The following is a 22,166-nucleotide window of genomic DNA, read 5'->3' on the forward strand; positions in this document are numbered from 1 at the left end:
CAGAGCTAGTCCAACCCTCTCGTTCCAAAACAAGGAAACTGAGGTTCCTCATTCTGAGGGAAAGACATTTCCCCACGGTTTCACAGACAGCCAGAGAACCCTAATCACTGGATCCCAGTCTGGTGTTTTTCCACAGCTCGCGGGCTGCCTTACTTCTGGCTGGGGTGTGTCAACAACAACAAAGTACTAATCCTCACTGAATATTGATACTGTATCGCACACAAGGCTACTTTGTTTCTGTCCAGGCAGGCCCAGAACTGACACTCTACAGAATGAACTGTAAAGTCTGCCAGTCCATCTTTCTTGGGGTGTGACCTAACCTGCAAAATACAGGGGGCAGAACCTCCAATTCCAAGGCACCCCCATGAGAAAGCTTCTGGGTTTTTCAGGGACCCTGGCAGACGATGCTGGTTCACTAAAGGAAGGGCAATTAAGGCAGAGTCCTCGCTGCTAAATCAGCATCCAGACTTTTAAAGAAGAAGCTGCTTATTTGTTGTACTTTCTAAAGTCAGGACTGGGGACTTCCCTGGTGGCGCAGTGGCCGATGCAGGGGACACAGGTTCGAGCCCTGGTCCGGGAGGATTCCACATGCCACAGAGCAACTAAGCCCGTGCACCACAACTACTAAGCCTGTGCTCTGGAGCCCGCGAGCCGCAACTATTGAAGCTCACGTGCCGCAACTACTGAAGCCCACGCGCCTAAAGCCCGTGCTCTGCAACAAGAGAAGCCACCGCAATGAGAAGCCCGCACACGGCAACGAAGAGTAGCCCCCGCTCGCCGCAACTAGAGAAAGCCCGCGTGCAGCGATGAAGACCCAACGCAGCTATACATACATACATACATACATAAAGTCAGGACTGGGCCAGGAACTAGCCTGCCGGATATGAAAGGGAGAAAGCCCACACCCTCAATTTTATTAATTCCACCTGGAATTGAGAGAAAGGAACTATTTTTTTTAAGTGAACAAAAATAGTAATTTTCTCCTCTGCCACTTATTTCGTACTATTTTGAACACTCGGGGAAAGTCTAAATATGTGTGGAGAACATTTCTTAAGCTCTTGATGCTTTCTGGAATACCCCAAGGAGGAAGTCAAGTGCCCAAGACGGCCATTTGAGGCCTTTGGGAATCCAGCCCCTGAACTATGTTTCCCCCCTCCATCTCCCACATCCCCACTCAGGGGCCTTTACTTTGGCTAAAGACTCAGTACCCTGTGTGAACCTGCTCCTGCCTGCACTGAATCCCACCTCCTTCCTCCCCAGCAAAGCAGATGAAACCTAAGAGTCAACACCCAACAGACTCTCAATGGGCAACCATCAAGGGGGACGCACATTCTCTGCTTTGCCTGGAACATGACAGGGTCAGAAGAGGCAACGCCCTCATTGGGGAAAGGCTCCCACCACCTTCCGCTAGCCCACTACGCCCCCAGGGTCTGTGGCCTCCTGCCCTTTACAGCACCCTACTTGCAGAGGCGGTCCTCCACCTTGACTAAGAGGCCTCTACGTGGGGCGGGGCCGGCGTGGGAGTCGCAGCAGTGCCCTCTGGTTAACGCTCTCCAGGCTTTTAAAGATGCACAACCTTCTCCACTACGAAGCTGAGCCCACACCCAACGTGTGCTTTTATCCACTCATTCAACAAGAATTTGTGAGCTTCACCTGTGTGCCTTCTGAGCTCTGGTGAAACAGCAGCTGACAAGGAGCTTACCTCCTAATGAGAGAGATCATAAAAAAGAAGCAAATAAGTGCTATATTAAAAAAAAAAAAAGCAAAGGCAGGGTTAGGGGACAGGGAGGGGGTAATGTGATGGGAGTACTACTTTGGACCCCCGTGGCTAGAGGAGGCTGCTCGGGGTGACACATGAACAGAGAGCCGAAAGGACTTAGGGAGCAAACGCACCCCGAAGGGCAGCTCACGTTTCCCGAGACTCAGGACCTAAGTGCTTCCTGTGCGTGAACTCATAAGGACCCCACCATTGGCTCCATTTTCTCCATGAGGAAGATTTTTAAGAGGAAGAGGCGTGAGGGACTTCCCCAAGGTCACATAACCAGCAAGCGGCTTCTGACCACAGGCTCTCGGCAGCCATTAACCCCAATGCCCGGGGGGTGGGGGGGTGAAGAGGCAGAGCGAAGAGCAAGTGCAGGTTCTGAGGCAGGAGTATGCTTGGTATCTTCCAAGAACACTCGAAGGAAAAGCTCAAAAACCCGAGCGTCTGGGACAGAGCAGCAAGGGACAGTGGCACGAGCGAGCCAGGCGCCAGAGTACAGGGTGCCCCACGCAGGCTGTGCTAAGGACTTTGGATTTTATTCACAGTGTAAAGGGAAGCCACGGGACAATCCTGATCAGGCCTGATCTGATCTAATTTACGCTCTGGCTGTTGAATGAAGGAAGGAAGACTAGACAGCTGTGAGGTGAAGTGGGAACCAAGAGGCCAGTTAGGCGGGCACCACGGCGGTACAGGGAGAGACGGCGGTGGCCTGGAGCCTCAGTCAGCAGAGGAGCTGGCAAGAGGGACCAGAGGCGGATATATCTGAAGTAAGCCCAAGAGGATCTGCTGATGGATCAGATACGGGCTATGAGCGAGAAGTCGGGAGGACTCCAAGATTTCTGAGCCTGAACAACTAGGTCAAAAATGGCATTATTTACCGTCATGCGCACCCAGGGAGGAGCCAGTTGGGCAGGAGGTAAGGCGGTGAACCAATAGCCCTGGTTCAGGCACATCAAGTCTGACGCTTACAAGACATCCGAGTGGCGATGTTAAGTGGGCAGTCTGCAGTTCAGGGAAGAGATGGGGTCTGGACACATACACTTGGGAATGACCAGTATTTAGATGGCATTTAGACATGGGACTAGATTGCGTAGGAAGAGACTGGAGGACTCAGCCCTAGGATATTCCAAAATTGAGAGTCTGGAAGAGCAGAGGATACAGAAAAGGAGGGCTGAGATGGATGTGTCTACGTGCTACCAGAACACTTACACATTAAGACAATTCAGAAGAAGCTTGTAAACATTTACCACAATGTTTTTGTTTTTGTTTTTTTGCAGTATGCAGGCCTCTCACTGTTGTGGCCTCTCCCGCTGCGGAGCACAGGCTCAGCGGCCATGGCTCACGGGCCCAGCCGCTCCGTGGCATGTGGGATCTTCCCGGACCGGGGCACGAACCCGTGTCCCCTGCATCGGCAGGTGGACTCTCAACCACTGCGCCACCAGGGAAGCCCTACCACAATGTTTTTAAAGTACTGACTTTAAACATAATTTAAATTTTAGAGTTCGGTTCTTGAGTCCTAGATACTTAGTTTTAAATTGTCTTGCTAATCATGACGACTAATATATCAAACCAATGAATTAGCTAATATCCCAAGGAAAAATATACATTTAGTGTGGTATTCATCAAAGAGTTTTCTTCCCAGCTGCCAATCTCCTGGCCATTTTCTTGTCAGAGCTAATTAGATTGCTGTTTTTTACCTCACAAAGCTGCTGACAAAAGCAGGTACTGGAAGTAGAAGAACTGTGAACATCGTCATTCTCTTGCTGTTCACCTGTGCTTGTATTATTAGAATCTTCTTCAATCTGTGGTGTCTTTGTCACTTATCCATTTAAAAAAGGGTTTGTTTCAGTACCAGGCAATGGTTCAACCCAGCTCTTCCACATGCCAACTGGGCAAGTCATATAAACCTCAGTTTTCTCATCTGTAAAATGAAGCCACTATCACCTCCCTGCAGCGCTGTTGAAGGCATTAAATATATTCAGCACAGCTCCTGGCATCAATGCATGTAAGTTGTTTTTTATATCCCTCCTCCCCCTCCAAGGGCAACTTTTCAGGTCGAATCCCTAGGAGCTTTTCCGTTCCTCTCCATACTTAACTTTAAGCAGTGATTCCAAAGGGTGCCCCCACCCCCAAACACCTACCCCACCAGGAACATCGACATCATCTGGGAACTTGTTAGAAATGCCAATTCTCAGCCCAACTCCAGACCTACTGGAGTAGAAACCGGGGGTTGGAGCACAGCAGCCTCCAGGTGCTAAAGTCTGAGACATACTGGAGAAGGCAGGCGGCATTCTGGGACACCCAGCAGGTCCTCAGGACAGGGACCACCTGACCCAGACAATCCTGTCATCAATACCTGCTAATATAACAGGCTGCAAGCTGCCAATCTGTTATAAACACAAAGCTTCCTACCCTTCTGGCTGTTTTCTTTAAATATCAACTATATCACTTGAATAAAAATAAAAACTTCTTACAAAAATTCAATCCCTACCCTCCTTTCTATAGCAAGAGGGAAAAGAAAATCTCTAACTTAACCCAGATTACTGTTCCTATATAATTATTATATAATTATATATGTTTATATATATTATTATATATAAGTAATAATATATATTATTATATATGTTATATACTACACATTTGTATATATAATTAGTATATAATTATGTAATTATTTTTCCAATTCTCTTGACACGAACACTAAGATCCTTTCCATCCATTCCAAAGAATATGAATTTAAGATCTGGTTAATCTAATTTTTCTCATAAGGAAAACATGCTCTGGTTGTTTTATGTACACGTTTATTGTTTTTATAAACCAAACTGTCCCAGATTTTGATGCTTCCATGAGTTGAGTGATTGGAACATACGAAGTGGCAGATGCCCACAGGGAGAAGGGCACAAAAACCGAGTTCAGCTGGCCCTCCCGTGGACTCCATGGGACTGGCCCCGCCTTGGAATAGGCCATATTTCTGAAATAGTTCTCTCACTGCAAAAGCAAGACCCTCTCCAACACAAATGTGTGGAACTCAGTAGCTGTAAATGATTCCTCCCTCAGTGTTTTCCCATCCAAATCAGGACACTTTTGAGAGTGACAGGGACGGCGCTATTAATAATTATGCCAGGACAGCAGGTGTAAGCTGAGATGTGTGATCATTACCCCATCTGTCATGTCTGCATGAGCCCAGTGATCCTCAAAGTAATTTTCCTCTGGTGTCCAGACACCTAACTGTGAGGCTAGATGAGAGCTACATTTATAAGCAAAACTCTAGAGTCTGACTCTTCAATCAAAGGCTAGACCTCGCCTAGAGGGGAGACCTGGACAGGCACAGTGAGCTCCATGAGAGCAGCCTGGCTCATTTATCACTGTGTCCCCAGCATCTACCTTCACGAACTAAAGACAGCAGCTGCTCAAGAAAGCAGCTGAAAGAATGAAGCAATGCTTCCTGTTGTATTTCCTTGATTCTAAAATGTATGCTTCTTCACAGTTTAACTTTTAAAATCAGGATATGTTGTTTTATAATCAACCCTGCTAATGTATTTTATTTTTCTTTGTTTCCTGAGAAGTGTTACTATATCACTAAAATGTCTTACATGTGTTGGTGCCAGAGTATCAAAAAACACGGCGACTGCCTATCATCGCAGATTCACGGAGATGTGTTAATGATACTCATGGGACCAGAGACCTTATTGTGACAATCTCGAGGCGACAATTCCCAAATGGAGGGACCATTCCATCTAACAGAGTTTCCTGGCCTTAAAACTGTCAGAGAAAAGCCTTGATCTTGCTTCCATAGATCGTCCTCTCTCTTCCCCTCCCCCAAGCCAGTGATACCTTCTCATGAATGTGCCCAGCAGCCTGGAATCCTGCCGAACAGTGCTAGAGTGAATGCCATCTGTGCTGTCCACCCAGAGTAAGTGCCGACAATGGTACCCAGGCAGTCTCAGATGGAAGCCACTGAGAGGCTTGTGAGGGTCTTTACTAAGAGCTGACATGCACTGAGCACCCACTGTGTGCCAGGCTACAGTACCCCCAGGCTCTGGGGCTCAACTAGACGTTGAGGTCCCTGGACTTCTCTTCCACTCCTGGCAACGTTCTACTCAGACGAATAAAGGACGGGAACCAAAGGTTGCCAGAGGGCAGCACTGGACAAGTCCCCTCTGTCAGGGTCCTCAAGGAGCCCAGCACAGCTGAGAAGTGCCACATCCAGTGGGGAGGGGATCCACCCTGGCTTAAAAGCTTCCCGCCCCACAGGAGCCCACGTCTCATAATCTCACAGGCTCCCTCAAGAAGCACGCCCAGGGACTTCACTGGTGGCGCAGTGGCTAAGAGTCTGCCTGCCAATGCAGGGGACACAGGTTCGAGCCCTGGTCCGGGATGATCCCACATGCCACGGAGCAACTAAGCCCGTGCGTCGCAACTACTGAAGCCCATGCGCCTAGAGCCCACGAGCCACAACTACCGAGCCCGCATGCCACAACTACCGAAGCCCGCACGCCTAGAGCCCACAAGCCACAACTACTGAGCCCGCGTGCCTAGAGCCCGTGCTCCACAACAAGAGAAGCCACCACCACCAAAATGAGAAGCGCACGTGCCACAATGAAGAGTAGCCCCCGCCCACTGCAACTAGAGAAAACCCATGCGCAGCAAGGAAGACCCAACGCAGCCAAAAAAGAAGCACACCCAGTTACGAGAGCCACTGCACTCAGGGAGCCCAGGGTGTTGCGTCCCACCAAGTATTTATCGTTCACCTAGAGGCCCTCCCAGCCCAGACGTAATTAATTAAACCAGAGGTCATTTTTACCATAAGCACTGCTCCCTAGTAATACACTTGGTTTATGCCATCACTTTTAAAATGTTTTAATATAACTTATTATAAGACATTTAAGACTAAATAACTATTGCACAAATACTCAAAAATAATTGGTATCCACAGCATTTTTTTTAACAAACTGTGGTAAAATGTACCACCTTAACCATTTTTAAGTGTTACCACAGTTCAGCGATAGTCAGTACATTCACGCTGTCACGCTACCACTCAGTCACAGCAGGGCAGGAGGTGAGTGGCAGGCGAGCAAACCTTCACCCGCCGTTCTCCGTCACTCACGTGACCGCCCGAACCATCCCCGCCCCCCACCCTGGTGGGAAAACTGGCTTCCACAAAACCTGTCCCTGGTGCCAAACAGGTTGGGGATTTCTGAGGTCACGGGACTCTTTTTGTCCTGTAAAACTGAATTTAAATATTAATTAAATGTTAAACAATAATTCCCCATTCTCCCTTCTCCCAGCCCCTGGCAACCACCATTCCACTTACTTTGTCTCTGTGATTCGATTACTCTTGGGTATCTCACACAAGTGGAAGCATATACGATATTTGTCCTTTTGTGTCTGACTTCTTCCACTTAGCATAACGTCCTCAAGGTTCATCCATGCTGAAATGTGTGTCAGAATGTCCTTCCTTTTAAGGCTGGATAATGTTTCATTGTGTGTACATACCACACTGTTGTTTATCCATCATCTGACGATGGGTACCTTTTGGCTATTGTGTGACTAATGCTGCTATGAAACTGCATATACAAATATCTTTTTGAGTCGCTTCTTTCATTTCTTTTGGGTATATACTCAGAAGGAGAACTGCTGAATCATATGGTGATTCTATTTTTAATTTTTTGAAGAACTGCCACTGTTTTCCATAATGGCTGCAACATTTTACGTTCTCACCAACAATGCACAAGGATTCCGATTTCTACACATCCTTGCCAACACTTGTTATTGTCTGATGTTTTGAAAGCAGACATCCTAATGGGTGTGAGGTGGTATCTCACTGTGGTTTTGATGTGCATACCACTAATGGTTAGTGATGCTGAGCATCTTTTCATGTGTTTATTGGCCATTTGCATATCTTTGGAGATGTCTACTCAAGTTTTTTAATTGAGTTGTTTGATTTTTTTTTGTTGGTCAAATGCCATCTTTATTTCTAGGAAACAGAGCTAGTTAACCAAAGTCAAATTCTATGCAGATAAACAATGATTATATCCATACAATGGAATACTACTCAGCTATAAAAAGCAATAAACTACTCATAAAAACAATAACTTCATGAATCTCAAAGTCAGTATGCTGAGTAAAAGAAGCCAATTCCCAAAAGTTACATGCTATATGATATTCTGGAAAAGACAAAACTATAGGGATGGAAAACAGATCAATGGTTGCCAGGTGCCAGAGGTGGAGGAAGGGTTTGACAACAAAGGGTCAGCAAAAAGTGCCCCCCCCCCACGCCGGGGTGATGGAATTGTTCTCAATCCTGACTGTGGTAGTGGTTACACAAATCTACACATGAGTTAAAACTCAGAGACCTGTACACCCAGAAAAGGGTCAGTTTTACTACATGTAAAATTTTAAGGCATTCTCACGCAGAAGGGGAAAGGGTTCTCCTTTTAACCACACAGGCATTATGCTAAGCAGCTTACAAGCATCATCTCATGGAATCCTTACAAAACTTCAGAAATGTATAAATATTGACGGTCACTTGAGCCCAGGTCTGACTGAACTAGGAGAAACTAAGTCCTGATTATTCAGATACCCAAGATTCCATTCGATCTTTCCAAGACCTGGGGTGTGTGTAAATTATTATCTGTCATACAGTAGGAGGAATTTAGTGTTGGTAGAACCACATCCACACATAATCTTTCTCCCTGGGGATGGGGTCCACAGGGCTTCTATCAGATCCTTAGCAGCACTTAGGATCTTAAAAAGCTCAAGAACCACTGTTCCCGCTCAAGGTCCAGGGAGGGGCTGTGGCCTTCCCCAGAGGACACAGCACATCTGCGGCAGTGCCAGGCCAGAAGGGAAGGCTCCAGACACTGAGGCTGGTTCTCTCTCCCTCATCCAAAAAATGCCACAGTTCCAAGCATTCCTGGTGACAGTGACTTCATATGTTCCCCGAGATGATTTTAGTCTACACAACTTCCCCAGTAGCAGGTGCATTTCACTACCAAGCTGGGACCAGTACTTTGGCCTCCCTGCAACACAGGCCTGAAATGGAGCCCAGGTTCCTAGTCCAATTCCTATCTTGGTCAAATATAAAAACTTCATTCTACAGTCTTGCACATTTAGGGTAAGTAACAGACAGCTCCCCATAAACAGAATAAAACAAGGATAGCTCATGCGGGAAAGCATGCTTTTGATCTGCACCTTTGGTTTTCTGATGGCCTCAGAGAATCAGTATTTGCGAGGTACTCCTGACAAGCTGAGGCAGAGCTCACATTGGTGTGGCTATGGTAATTAAATGAGAGGCCCGGGACGAGTGACTGAAGCGAGCGAAAAGGGTTGACTGGGCTTTGGTCTCTCTGCAAATAGCTGTGTGCTTTGAGCTGGACGAACTGACAAAACTGCAAGCAGACTACACACATTTACTTTCACTTATCAGAAAGGCCCAAGAGAGCACAGGTTAAGGAAGACTCAGAACAATACACTAGAATTTCTGCATTTATCTTAACTGTGAAAATTAATCAAGGAAGGGGACTATAGGGTATGAAACCACCCCACTTGCCACGTTCAATGGAATTTGTAAGTTACCTGTACACAAGGCCCTTGAATGGCTTGTGGTGTTTTACCTGTCACAAAACAAAAGCAACATCTCGTGATAATTTCACGTTCAGTGTTGAACAAAGATGGTTTAGTGGACCCTGAGAGTCACCCCTACAAGGAGAAACTGAGGTGGTGTCTCTAGGGATGGAGCAAAAGCCTACCTGCTGGTGACCATGCTCAGCCCTGCTCTGGCTCTGAGATAAGCCGCTGCCCACAAGCACAGGCCCGTTCCTTTCAGACAGACTTACAAAAGTATATAATCAGGACTTTTCCTCCATCTGCTGCACGTGCTGGGGCCACGTGTGTAGCTGAAATGAAATGCCATCAACTCTTCCCATAAATTATCTCTTTGGAGGTTTATTACTTAGTCCTAAAAACCTATTCCCTGGAATTCAACTTGAGAGACAGAGAGATGGACAGACAGACAGACACCCTGCAAGGAAATACCTCAGTAGCCAGAGATCTCCCCTTCTTCTGTGAGTGCTGAGGTCCGAACTTCACTTATCATGACCATTTTAAAGGAAACGGTAATTTTAGAGCAGAAGGGGACATGAGGTAGAAACAAAAGCTAATGTTTATTGTGTCAAGACTCTGCTAACATGCTTTATTGTACATCATCTCGTTGAATCCTCTCTCAACACCATAAGGTAGGCACTGTTATAATTTTTTTCCATTTTACAGATAAGGAACTGAGGCTCAGACATGCAAAGCAACTTGCCCAGGATTCCACTGTTCCACGGGAGAGCTGGGATCCAAAACTACAGCTTTAGGACTCAGTCGAAGCTCCCCATCCCTGCTCCATGAGTCCACCCTCTCATTTCACAGATGGGGAGACTGAGGGCTCAGAGGGACTGATCCAGGCCCTGCTGCAGACCCAGGGGCCATGAAGCAGGTCTCCTGACCTCCAGCCCAGGCTCATGCTGCCTCTAACATGGATGAGTGTTAAGAAAAGTATGAAACCCTAGATCGAAAGTCTCCTGCACACAGCACATGCGGTGGCCAGATTCTCAACTCCCTAAGGGCACAGATGCCTCCAAACTTCTCAGTACCCCCACTGCCTTGGAGGGCTGCTGGACACTTGGTGAGCATTCAGCCAATGCTGCATGGATGAAGAGGTGTCGGGTGCATGTATGGATGGGTGAGTGTGTAGGTGGGTGGACAGAGCTATGTCTACTAAGGGCTACTTCTCACTGGTTTACATCCAAAGTAGAGTCCCTTGCAATGTTTTCAGCAAATGCACTTTTTAAGCCACCTCTATAATGGAAAAAGCAGGAGCTGCTTCGTAAATCTGTAGGCAGATGTGAAGCCACCTTAACAGTCTTGCAGAGAGGCTGGAAACCCCCAGGGGAATCCCAGAGCAGGTTCCAACCAAAGACAATGACAGTGCCTTCCAGCCAGTCTCCCTGTGGCTCTGTGGTAGAAGAGCAGCAGACCCCAGATCCAGACTCTCAGGGGGACCAGGGGAGCACACACGAAGGCAGGGAAGAGAAGGGATGAAGGAAACCCAAGTTCCCCAACCAGTTCTACCTCTCACTCAACTTGCCACCTGCCTCCCTTTCTTCAGATGTCAAATGGCACAATACTTGCCATTTCTCTCTTTATAACAACAGACCTAATTAAATCATACAAGTATCACAAGGTAAAACTCTGAGAGACTTCCCTGGTGGTCCAGTGATAAAAAATCTGCCTTACAGTGCAGGGGATGCGGGTTCGATCTCTGGTCTGGGAACTAAGATCCCACATGCCACGGGGCAACTAAACCCATGCGCGACACAACTCCTGAGCTCGCCCGCCTCAACTAGAGCTCGCGTGCCACAGACTACGGAGCCCACGTGCCCTGGAGCCTGTGCACCACAACTAGAGAAGAGAAAACCCGCACTCCACAACTAGAGAGAAGCCTGTGTGCTGCAACGAAGGGCCCGCGTGCTGCAACTAAGACCCGATGCAGACAAAAATAAATTAAGTAAATAATAAAATAAATCTTTAAAAGAGAAGACGACTCCCACTCCCAATGCAGGGGGCCCAGGTTCGATCCCTGGTCCAGGAACTAGATCCTGCTGCAGCCAAATAAATTAATTTAAAAAAACTAAAAAATAAAAAGGTAAAACTCCCAAGGACATAGGAAGTACTCAACAATCGTAAGCAGTCACCCTTCTCATCTGGGAAAAATGCTGTTACTCTAATACCTTTTAATAACAAAACAAACAGACAAACAAAACTGAAAACAAGAGCAAAAAAACTGATGCCTATAATAGTGTTTTGAAAGCTACAAAGGATCATGTAAGTTTTACCATGATGATGAATAGTTACATGCCCTGCAACACTAGTGTCAGTAAAAACCAACAAAACAGCCCTAACACACACCACCCTTTATACTGCAGACTAGACTCACAAAGAATCAGCATTAGAAAGGGCTTAGAAATGGGTTTGTCCCCCCCACCCACCCACTGCATCGGGTTACAACAGAGGCACCAGAGGCTCAGAAAGATTAAGCAATTTGCCCAAGGTCACCCAGCAAGAAGCAGGGCTTCCTGGCCCCCTGAGAGCTGGAGCAGGATAGCCAGGGGACGAACGTCATCTCAAGCATCCCCTCCAACATTATCAGGTGGCCCTTTCAGTGTAGCAGCCACCTCAGTGATGGAGAAGTCCCTGGAAATGTGGACGCTCATTTTGAGCCAAGTCACAAAAGCCAAGAGAACAATGTCCAATGTCATCACAGCCAATGAAAATATGGATAAATGGGACATAATCAAATGGGCTTTAGTCCTGTCGTGGCCCCCACTTGGTATGACCACAGGCAAATCTCAGCTATTTTGGATCTCAGGATCCCACGCACAAAAGAAAAGCTCTGTGTCAGAGTTTTGTCCTCTGTAGAAGGAGAACGTAACAGTACCTTTCTCCTGTTGTGAGGATTGAAGGAGACCATGTGTGTAAAATGCACAGAACAGAGCCTGGTACCAGCACGTGGTAAGTGCTTAATGAATGTTAGCTACTACTCTTATTTGTATTTATTATTGAAAGGAGAGGTTGAGAGCAGCTAAATCCATGACCCATGCATAACCATCCATCTATTTATTCACAGTCACTTGAAGGAGAGAGGGCACACGTGATCATCCAGACCCAGCAAATAAATACAACCATTGTTTGCAAGCCAGAGGTTTTGTTTGTTTTTCTGTTTGCTTGTTTTGGCCCAACTAAGTGGCTATGCGGCGCCATCTCATTCCACTGGACTTCCGCTGTCCTGTCTTCTCATTCCATGTCCACACCTCCCTTCTTCCAAAGGCTACAAGCACCGTACTTCTGCTCAGGGGGACCATGGGCTGCTCCCATCCTTAACAGCACAGTGTGCGTCTAGTCAAGTCCACACCAAATGCCTGAACTCCGCCCTTTTGTGACCGGCCCAGGAGGCACCATACACCATCCTGGGTTTGACAGCTCCATTTCGTCTACACTGTAAAAGCAAGGTAGAGTTTCCTGATCATGAAACTTAATTTGCAGTAAAATGACTGTGTGGAGCCAGCAAGCCAATGAAAAGCAAAGGAGAAAGAGGATCTTTAAGGGACCAATGGGAACGGAGGGTCTGAGCTGCTACAACATAGTAACAGTATTTTAGGAAGACACAGTCCAGACTGCAGGACAGGACAGGTTCAGAGAACTATCGTCTATCTTCCAAACCACAGCCTGGAAAAGAAAAGTGGGGAGAAAGAGGAACTGTGACCATCTGATGCCAGATTTCTAATCCATTTAGGTAAGTCTCTCCACTGCATCTTCACTCACAAAGAGGAAGAAGTGGCAAGAGAGACTCTGCTTACGGAGTCCTGATACAGAAGAAAGGGGGCGCCAGCAGAACACCAACAGCCTGCCTTTCCAGCCCCTCGAAGACAGCATGTACTGTACAACCACCCATAAACAGAGAGCTGACAGTGCAGGGAGCTGGTCCGAAATAACTTTCAGAGGCCAAATGAAAAAAGTAACAAGTACGGACAGGGCCTCCCATCATGGCGCCGGTCACATTGGCAGGCAGAGCAGAGCTGGCATGTGCTGTGGTTTGTAAATGAAAGGCAAAATCACAACTGCTCGACGTGAATGAGCACTGCCTAAGAGTACTTCGCTCCCGTGCACCCCCAGAACCACGCAGAGTCACCACAAACGGGAGCTCCAGACTATCTGGGCTGCACGAGCCTCTGCCTCTCATCACTCCCTAGAGCTCTCCCCACAGAGTGTTCTGGGAATTTCATCTCAGCCCCCTCATCAATTTTCGGAAGAACACACCAGAACACTGATCAATGTATATGGTTAACAAAGAACCCCAACTAAATGCATACCCTTATCAGAGTATTGGTCCTACTAACTTACCAAGAAACATCTCAATTGGCAATTCAAAACCCAGAAGAAGCGCCATTTAAAGTTGATTTTGAGACTTGGAATCAGAAACCTAAGTTCATTCTTTAACAACATGAACTAAATTCACTAGTAAATAGTTTCTGAGCACCTACTACGTTGTAGGTACAGTGATGGCAACCCCGTGGTGGACCAGACAGGCACACTCCCTCGAGGGGCTAATGGTCTATTTAAGACTGTATTTGTTGATTTTTAACTTGAGGAAAGGAAACTGGGGCTTTGGTTTCTGAATGAGCTAAACAATATCGTTCTATCCAAAGGGTTTATCTGGGGTCTTCGCACGGAATTCACTATCTGCTAGAAGAAGAGAAGGCACGAAGAGCCTAAAGGAAGGCGGATTTGGAAGAGGAGGCTGAGTGCATCCAGGAAGTGGGTCTTCACACTGTGCTGGTGGAGGACCCAAGGAGGGGCCTCAGGGGCCACAGCTGAGCGGTAAGGACTTGCTGTGTCCAAAGTGCTCCCCATTGACGGTTGGTTAAGAGCTTTCCTATTTGTTATAAAAGGCCTGATGCTTTAAGACAAAACAAGGAAGCACTAATTTTAGATTCTCCCTCTCCCCGCTTCATGGCACTGATGGAGAAAATGAGACCCAGAAAAGGGAACGAATCTCCCAGGGTCACAATTGCGTAAATGGTCTAAAACAAATGACCACAAACTAAGATGACAGATGCCTTAATAATTCACAAACTGTTTTTGTTTGTTTCTTTTTAAATCATAAAACAGCCTCTGGGGCAAGGTGGATGACAAGTCAGAGGAACACCTGTCCCGGCAGCCAGGCGCCCAGTCGGGGCCGCGTGGGTGCGGTAGCGGAGCGGCCGGCCAGGCCGCTACTCCTTCCAGCGCGTCATCTTCTTATGGCAACGGGAACACATTCAGCTGGACTGAGGTAAGCCCCAGCCGGCCCTGTGCTCAAGGCACTCTCCAATCCGGGCTGGTTTGGGAGATGATTTTTCTGCAAACTCATCCATGACTCATCTTTACAGGCCTCCTATCAGGTCTGCTGGCTACAAGGAATCCCATTCAAACCACCTCTGCCAACAGCTGCTCAGGAGACCAGGAAACACTGGGGTTGCTGCGGCTGCTTTTTTAAGACATATTTAGCCTGCACCTGTGCTATTTTAATCTCCTTACATTACTGCTGGTGATATTAGTATCATACGCAGCCTGAAGACTGCATTTGGCCTACCCTAATTTAACAGAGATTTTTTTTTGTAACACCAGAAAAGAAACTTAGAAACATGAACAGTAATTAAGATAAAGTTACTGTGTCTCCAGCAACATGGGAAGCTCTAAGCAGTGCTCTGGAAAAGGGCTGGCGGAGTTGGAGCAGAGGTGGGTGCCCTGCTGCCTTGCACCGCACCAGAGCGGTGTGACTCTGGGCAAATCACCAACCTTCCCCAGGCCTGAACTGCCCTCAGGGTAAAACGGGGATAACTGGCCCTGCTCTAGTCCTCAGGACTTGTTTTAGGGATCAACTGAAATGACGTCATCTGTCAATGCACTCCAGGCGGAAACTATAGAAACTGCACAAATATTCAAGACCGTCTCGATGTTACCAGTGGACCGAGAGCCCAGGAGGACCAGGCTCCTGCTGGCTCCAGGCCACCGCAAGGCAGCACAGTGTTTGCCAACGAGGAGGGTGGAGGGTCGCAGTAAGTGCCACAGGAGTGAGGGAATGAATGACTAGCAGGTGCCATGAGAATGTTGTATTTATTGATTGGATACATTTTGAGCACAAAGACTGATAATTGTGGGGGAAAAAAAGGAAGTGTAAAATTTGAAAGGAGTTTAAAATTGATCAAAATACAGTAACCGCTGATCTACAAGGACTCTTTCCTAGGCCAAAAATGTGCAGCCTCGTGTGACAGACTGCACTTGTACTTTTTATCTGTTCTGAGAAAATACATAATGACAAAAAGTTACTATGACAGCAGACAGTGTGAATTTTTCATTTTAATTTATAATGAAAGCATCTTCACACATTTGAAATACACAGCACCTGAGCCTGAGACACCGTATTTATTCAGTCCTTGGGCAGGGCACTGGCTGAGCCTGCTGCCACTTCAGCAGCCCCTCAGAGTAGCCTGAGGCCACAGGGGGCCTAGAGAGTGGCCGGAGGGTTCGGTAATTGATGAAACTCCTAGACAGACTCCCAGTGGTCTGCTGGAAATACACAGCAGGGAAAGAACGCCCCCAAACAAACAAATAGAAAAACCTGCGTAATTTATATCTTCATGACATCTACTTTTGTTGTCTGCCCCAGTTGGATGGTATGGCCCAGGAAGCACAAATCTTTCTTGTATCCCAAACACTAGAAACTCTGGGCCTTTGGGAGGTTCTGGAAAAACTGTTTGATAAATGAACTGAGGAATGAGCACTTGAGACTCTCTAATGAGTACAATCGGTGAAACTGAGGCCACCTTCTTCCCTACGCCCCCTGCTGCACCCAGCTAACGGCTCACCTGAAAATCTCAGCCCCTCACAGAGGCAGCTCCCACCGTGAGTCTGATGGGATCCCTTGTAACCCCCCCCAGCGCTCCCCACACTGCCAGAGGTAAGGGCCTGTGTGGCGGCATGACGCCCGCCGAGTTCACCGCTGGCTCCCAGAGCCTTGCACAGCACCGGACAGCAGGAGCTCGATCAGTGCCAAGCAAGGGGATCAAAGAATGAATCCATGAAGGAATGGGGCAAAGACTTCAAAGTCCAGGTAAAAAGCAAACAAACACCAAACACGAGTGATTTCTGCAAGGAGAGGGATGCAAACTCAAACGTCAACAGTCCAAGTGGGAAGCAGGAATCAGCGCTGGGGCTGGCAGGAGGAGTGGGAGGTCCCCGCCACAGTGGCCTCGTAGGAACAAGCGCCCAGGGTTACTAGAGCTGCTCATTTTCCAAAAGAACCAGAAACCTGAGCTTTGTGAGTCATTTCCTGATTGTTAAATACTGACCATCAATTCTTTCTTTTTTCTCCAAGAACATGTATGGATCACACACAACACATCTATTGCCTGAACCCAGCCCACAGCCACCAGTCTGTCACCTCTGTTCACCAGGCAAGAGAGGTGTTTCAGCTCCAGAAGCATTAAGGCTTCAATTCCCTCCACTTAGTGCATTTACTGGGAGTAAGCATGAGCACACTGAGACCCACCATAACTGCGAACACGCCAGAACCAGGTTCACTGGTCCCCCAAAGTGGCCTCAGCACTGCACACATCTCCCGCCAGTGTGGGTCCTCCAGAGCAAGTCCGTCTTCGTTCCCAGGGAAGCGCCTCTTCTCCTTGCCAGGCCTGCCCGAAAGCTCACCCCGGGAGCTCCCTAATGTGTCTGGCTCCACTCACTCCCCGCCTCCCCATTATCTCTGGAAGACACCAAGGAGCCTCCCCCTCCACTCCAGCATTCTTCCTGGCCTTCCAAATTCAACCCTTCTCCACCAAGCCTAACTGGACTGGCCCAACCAGCTAGCAAGCTGATCCTGTGCCACCCTCTGGAACCCAGACTGTCTTCATCCCCCACCGGGCCCAGAGCAGATAACCGAAGACAGCCAATCTGGTCCCTACAGAAGGGTAGGCCCTCCTAGGAGGGCAGTATGTATGACACCCCCATCCCAGGCAGGCACTGCTCAGTAAGTAAACAGGTTGCAAAGCAGCACGACAGATTCAAAAAGATCTCCCCCAGAGGCTGAAGAGGCTGCGGCTCACGGGAGGTATCAGGTGGGAAGGATGGGCAAGAGTCTAGGGCTGTAAGGGATGCACAAGGTTTTCCTTTACACTCAAAAAACCTGGGCTCCCTTAAGCCCTGAGAAGTGAAAGCACTGGTCCTATTATCAGAGAGAAGAGATTGTGAACACATGTAAGCAACTCTTCTGCTCAAGTCAACAGAAAATAGCGAAACCTGACAACAATGAGCACTGACTGGGTGTCAGGCTCTATAACTTCCCAAAGACTGCTCACCTGCTAACAGGAGGCGCCACTTCACCTAAGGACCCTTCCTTTAAGAAACACTTTGCGGGTGACTTCACAGTAGGTCCATTTAGAAAACTCCAACAGAAACCGAATGGGAAATCTCATCAAAACGCAAAGTTGAAAGCCACCCACAATGACCAGCAGAAACCACTGAGAAGGTGTACCCCTCATTCCAGAGTGTCCCAGGCTTCCTTGACAGTTGTGTGTGAATCACAGCAGAAGACCTTACACTAGAAGGACAGACCTCCCGCTAGCTCCACGTGACGTGCCATCTCTGGTCTTGCCAACCTCAGCACTTTCAGCTCAGCCGCCTCCCACCACATGCATCTTCCTCCTGAGACTTCCACAACCCCTGCTTGGCCTCTTCCCCCACCTCCAAGTGGGACACACTCGCCCTCCTCCAGAGCCTTCCCCATGCCCTCAGCGGACAGGCCACCCCTCACCTGTGCCCACGGGCCCCGCCTCCTGCTGCTCCACAGTTCCCGAGGCCTGGCAGCCCAGGGGTGATGCTGGGGCCAGCTCTCCCACCCACAGACAAGCTTCTCCGAAGGCAGGCACCCCTGGCTTCTGCATCTACTACAGCCCCCGGCAGATGGAGGTGCCCAGGGATAACCTGGGCCAAAAAGAACTGGCCTCAGGCCTCCTTTCTCCAGGGAGTAGAGGATGCACGTGACAGCTCATCTGAGAGGGCTGAGCTGGGGAAAGCAGCCCGTGGGGTGGCAGGTGCTTTTCACTGTGCTCTTTTGGCTTTTCGTGATTTACAAATTTTTCAATTATCCTTATAATTAGACAAAACCCTGTTAATGCTATTTTGAAAATAAACCAGCCAAGTTTCCCATCAATACCATTCAGAGACACGACGCATCCTGAGAAACACTGCACACGTTAACCAGAGGTATTTCTGGAACGGCATGTGTGCTGGGAGGAAACTCCTGGTCACTGGACACGGCCCTGGGCCTGAAGAACAGTGACAGAAACACCCAAGCAGCAGCACCTGAAGCCAAGGGCCCTGCCCCCAAGGAGGGCACCCAGGCTTCCACTCAGAGAGCAGGGCATCAGGGCCCGGCCCGCTGTCCTCTGGCTGGGCGGCCTACGAGAAGCCATTGAGCCCCCAACCCTGTCAAAACCGGGACCACGTTCTCTGTCACAGAGAATCTACGAAGATTTAATAAGACATACGTTTAAGGTGCTCAGCACAGAGCCGGATACACAGAAAACCCTCAAAGAAGGCGACGAAAATTTCCTTCCTGTGCTCAAGCCACAGCCTGCAAGTTACACGGCCGGCTCGGTCCACTTCCGAGGCGCCTCTCCGAAAAGTGTCCTGGTTCAACCTGGGAAACCAGCAACTTCCAAAATCAGTGTAACCTTCCCCCTATCCATCCCCCTAAGCTCCCACCTTCCATAGCTTGGCTGCCAAGCTTGGCTGACAAGGTACCAGGTTATGACAACCAGTGATGTCCCCGCTAGGGAGCCCAGGACCGCCCGCCTCCCTCACCTGCGACTCAAGGATGCGCCCTGCAAGGTGTCGCTAATTAAGCTCTGGGCCTCAGATGCACGGCCCGAGTAGAATCTTTGGAGACTCTTATTGCCCGTCTGAGCAAAACCCAGCTAACCGGAAGGCGAGGCTCCGAGATTTCTAAGGAGCACACAAAGGGATGGGGTTGGCATCAAGACTTCTAACCCACCCCCAACCCAACCGGCTCCCCACAAGCCCCGCTTCCAGGGCTCAGCTTGATACCAGAGGAGAGCTCCCCCGCGCCCTGAAAACGCCCAGACACATCCTGCCCACTTCCTTTGAAGCCTCCGAAGTGGATACTTCTGGTTAAATATAAACTCGAGGCTCATCAGAAATGACACATTTTATGGCTCTGCTCTGTTCACTGCCTGAAAGACGACCGCCCGCCGCCGGGCCACTCGGGCACGCGGCCGCGGTCCCTGCCCCGTCCCCGGTCCCATCCGTTGTCTCAAAGTTAACACCGCGGGCCGAGCAGCGGGCACCTACCGGCCCGGCCGCGGGGCCCTGCGCCGGCACCCCGGCCCCCGCCGGCCGTGCGCCCCGAGGAGCGCCGCGCGGCCCGGCCCGCCGCCCGCCCGAGACGCGCCCCGGCAGGCCCGGCGGCGCTTTCACTTCTGCTCCCGGCGCGGCAACGGGCCCGCGCCCCCCGGGAGCCCGGCCGCCCGGCCGCCCGCCCCGAGCACGGGCCGCCCCGCGCCGGCCGCGCGCCTCACCTGCTTTCTCGATCTTGCCGGACATTTCCGGGCTGCGCCGGAGGCCGAGGCCGCTGCTCATCGGGCCCGCGCCGGGCCGCTGCGGGGCCACAGGCCGGCGCGGCCGCCGCTCGCCTCGGCCCTGGCTCGCCGCGCCTCAGACCCGCGCCGGCATGGCGGGCTCCGCGGGCCGCGGCCTGTGCGCTCGGCCAGCGGCGCCCCAGCCCGCCCGGGGCCGCCGCCGCTCCCGCCGCCAGCCGCCGCCGCTCCGCCTCCTCCGCTCCCGCCGTCGCCGCCGCCGCCGCCGCTTCCACGGGCCCGCGAGCCGGCCGCAGCGCCGCGCCGCCGCCGCCGCCGCCGCCGCCGCCGCCGCCGCCGCCGCCGCCGCCGCCGCCGCCGCCGCCGCCGCCGCCGCCGCCGCCGCCGCCGCCGCCGCCCGCCCTCTGGCCTCGGCCGCGGCCAGAGCGCCACCTGCCGGGCGGCTGCCGCGCCGCCGCGAGCTCAGCGCCCCCTGCCGGCCCGGAGTCTCCAAGCCAGGGCGAGGGACCCACCCCCTCGACCCCACCCCCCACAACCGGCCTGCACCTGGGACTCAGCGTCCCCCGCCCGCGCGGAGCCTCCACGCCAAGGCCTGGAGTTGGACACCACCCCAGACTCAGCCTCCTCTGCCGTGGAACCCGAGTCTCCAGCTCAAAGCCTGAGTCTGATCCCAACCAGGACTCAGCTTGCCCTGCTGGCTGAAAGCCAGCCACTGAGACTCCCCCGAGACTCAGCCACCTCCCCTCTCCCCCGGCTGCTGGCCTGTAGTCTCCATACCATGGCTTGGGACTGACACCCCAATCCAGGGTTCAGTGCCCTCCCCTGCCCAGAGCCTGGCATGCCCCCTGACAACTTGGAACACAGAGCTCCCACCCAAACTCTAGCCTCCATGCCAGGCCTATGACTGACGCCACCCAGGATTCAGAGCCCCTTGATGGGCCATAGTTCATGGCAAGGCCTGGGACCAATCCCCGCTCCGTCCCTCCATCTGGGTCTCGGCAGCCCCTGCTGCTGAGTCACCTGGCCAGTGCTCCCTGGCCTCCCAGAGGCTCCAGGCCGGGGACTGACCTGACCTGTCCCCTTACCTGAGACTCAGCAGCCCCTGACGGCAGGAGCCACCTGGCTAGGTCAGGGCCAGACTCCCCTGCAGGTTCAGTGTCCCCAGAGGCCCAGAGTCTCCCTGCCAACGTCTGGGTCCAACCCATTAGGACACAGCGACTCCTGCCTGCTCTACTCTTTTGACCCCCAAATGGGGACCAGGCTATCCTCCAGCCTGGGTCTCAGCTGTGGGCCTTTTCTAGCATGGTGACGAGTTCAGAAAAAGTCATTGGTTTAAGAATCAAAGATCCTACTTAGGGCTAGGCACTGTGTGAGCTGCTATGGGTCCTACAAAAATGTGCACGATCGATTCTTCCCTCCAAAGAGTTTGTAACTTGGGGAGTCAAAGTTAAATCATATAATGCAAGTATAAATAACAACAAATTTTAGTAACACAAGGGATGTTCACATCCTGCCCCCTGCTCGCTATTCTTGGCCCAAGATGGAGTGCAAAGAAGTAACACAAAACAAATTCGGTTTTCCCTCCTGTTTCCCTCAGATAAATAATCTGGTGATGGGAACAGGGTTTGGAAGAGGTGGAGGGAGAAGGAAAGGTAATTGACGTTGCAGAGATTCCTGTTCGCATCTGCCGGCACACTCTGGCGGGCCCGCTGATTCTGTAACTGAGAGCTGGCCCTGGGTGGCGGCCAAATTTCCAGAGTCCTCAGTTCCAGCTCTCTAGGGGTCAAAGGCAAAGCCAAAGATTGACAAATTCGTCTCTCTTTTAGAGCTGATGAATGGCTGCTCTGAGCCAGAGCCACACTGCTCAGCTCTCATGGCAGCTGCATCGTCAGGCAAAACTGGCCCTTGGCCCCAGACCACCTCTCCCCCCACTCCCAAAGCCGTCCCCAATTCTTCTAGGCTTCTGAGTCAGTCTTTTAGGTCCAAAAGTCTGGGTGCAAAGCAGAAAATCAGTCTGAATAGTAGGCCCAGTCAGGGGTTCGTGAGAGTGGAACCAAATATATTCAATAAATCATGACATATCAAATGACGAGACATTTTCAAACAATAAAGTACTTTATAGGGACTTCCCTGGTGGCGCAGTGGTTAAGAATCCACCTTCCAATGCAGGGGACGCAGGTTCGATCCCTGGTCAGGGAACTAGATCC

At 50.4% G+C, this 22,166-nt stretch overlaps 1 protein-coding gene across 5 annotated transcripts in view; it reads right to left on the reverse strand.

Moving 5' to 3' along the window:
* RAPGEF1 (Rap guanine nucleotide exchange factor 1) overlaps positions 1–20,236 on the reverse strand; it is a 139,185-nt gene extending 118,949 nt beyond the window's left edge. For 3 of the 5 annotated variants that reach the window (XM_049711416.1, XM_049711415.1, XM_049711412.1), the window contains exon 1: positions 19,942–20,236. In XM_049711416.1, coding sequence (XP_049567373.1) covers positions 19,942–20,002 — 61 coding nt within the window. In that variant the 5' untranslated portion in view covers positions 20,003–20,236. The remainder of the gene's footprint in view (positions 1–19,941) is intronic. The other 2 variants (XM_049711419.1, XM_049711418.1) reach the window with 1 other exon arrangement.
* Between the last annotated feature and the right edge of the window lie 1,930 nt (positions 20,237–22,166).

The sequence above is a fragment of the Orcinus orca genome, chromosome 6 (genome assembly GCF_937001465.1).
Source record: "Orcinus orca chromosome 6, mOrcOrc1.1, whole genome shotgun sequence".
Taxonomy (NCBI): Eukaryota; Metazoa; Chordata; class Mammalia; order Artiodactyla; family Delphinidae; genus Orcinus; species Orcinus orca.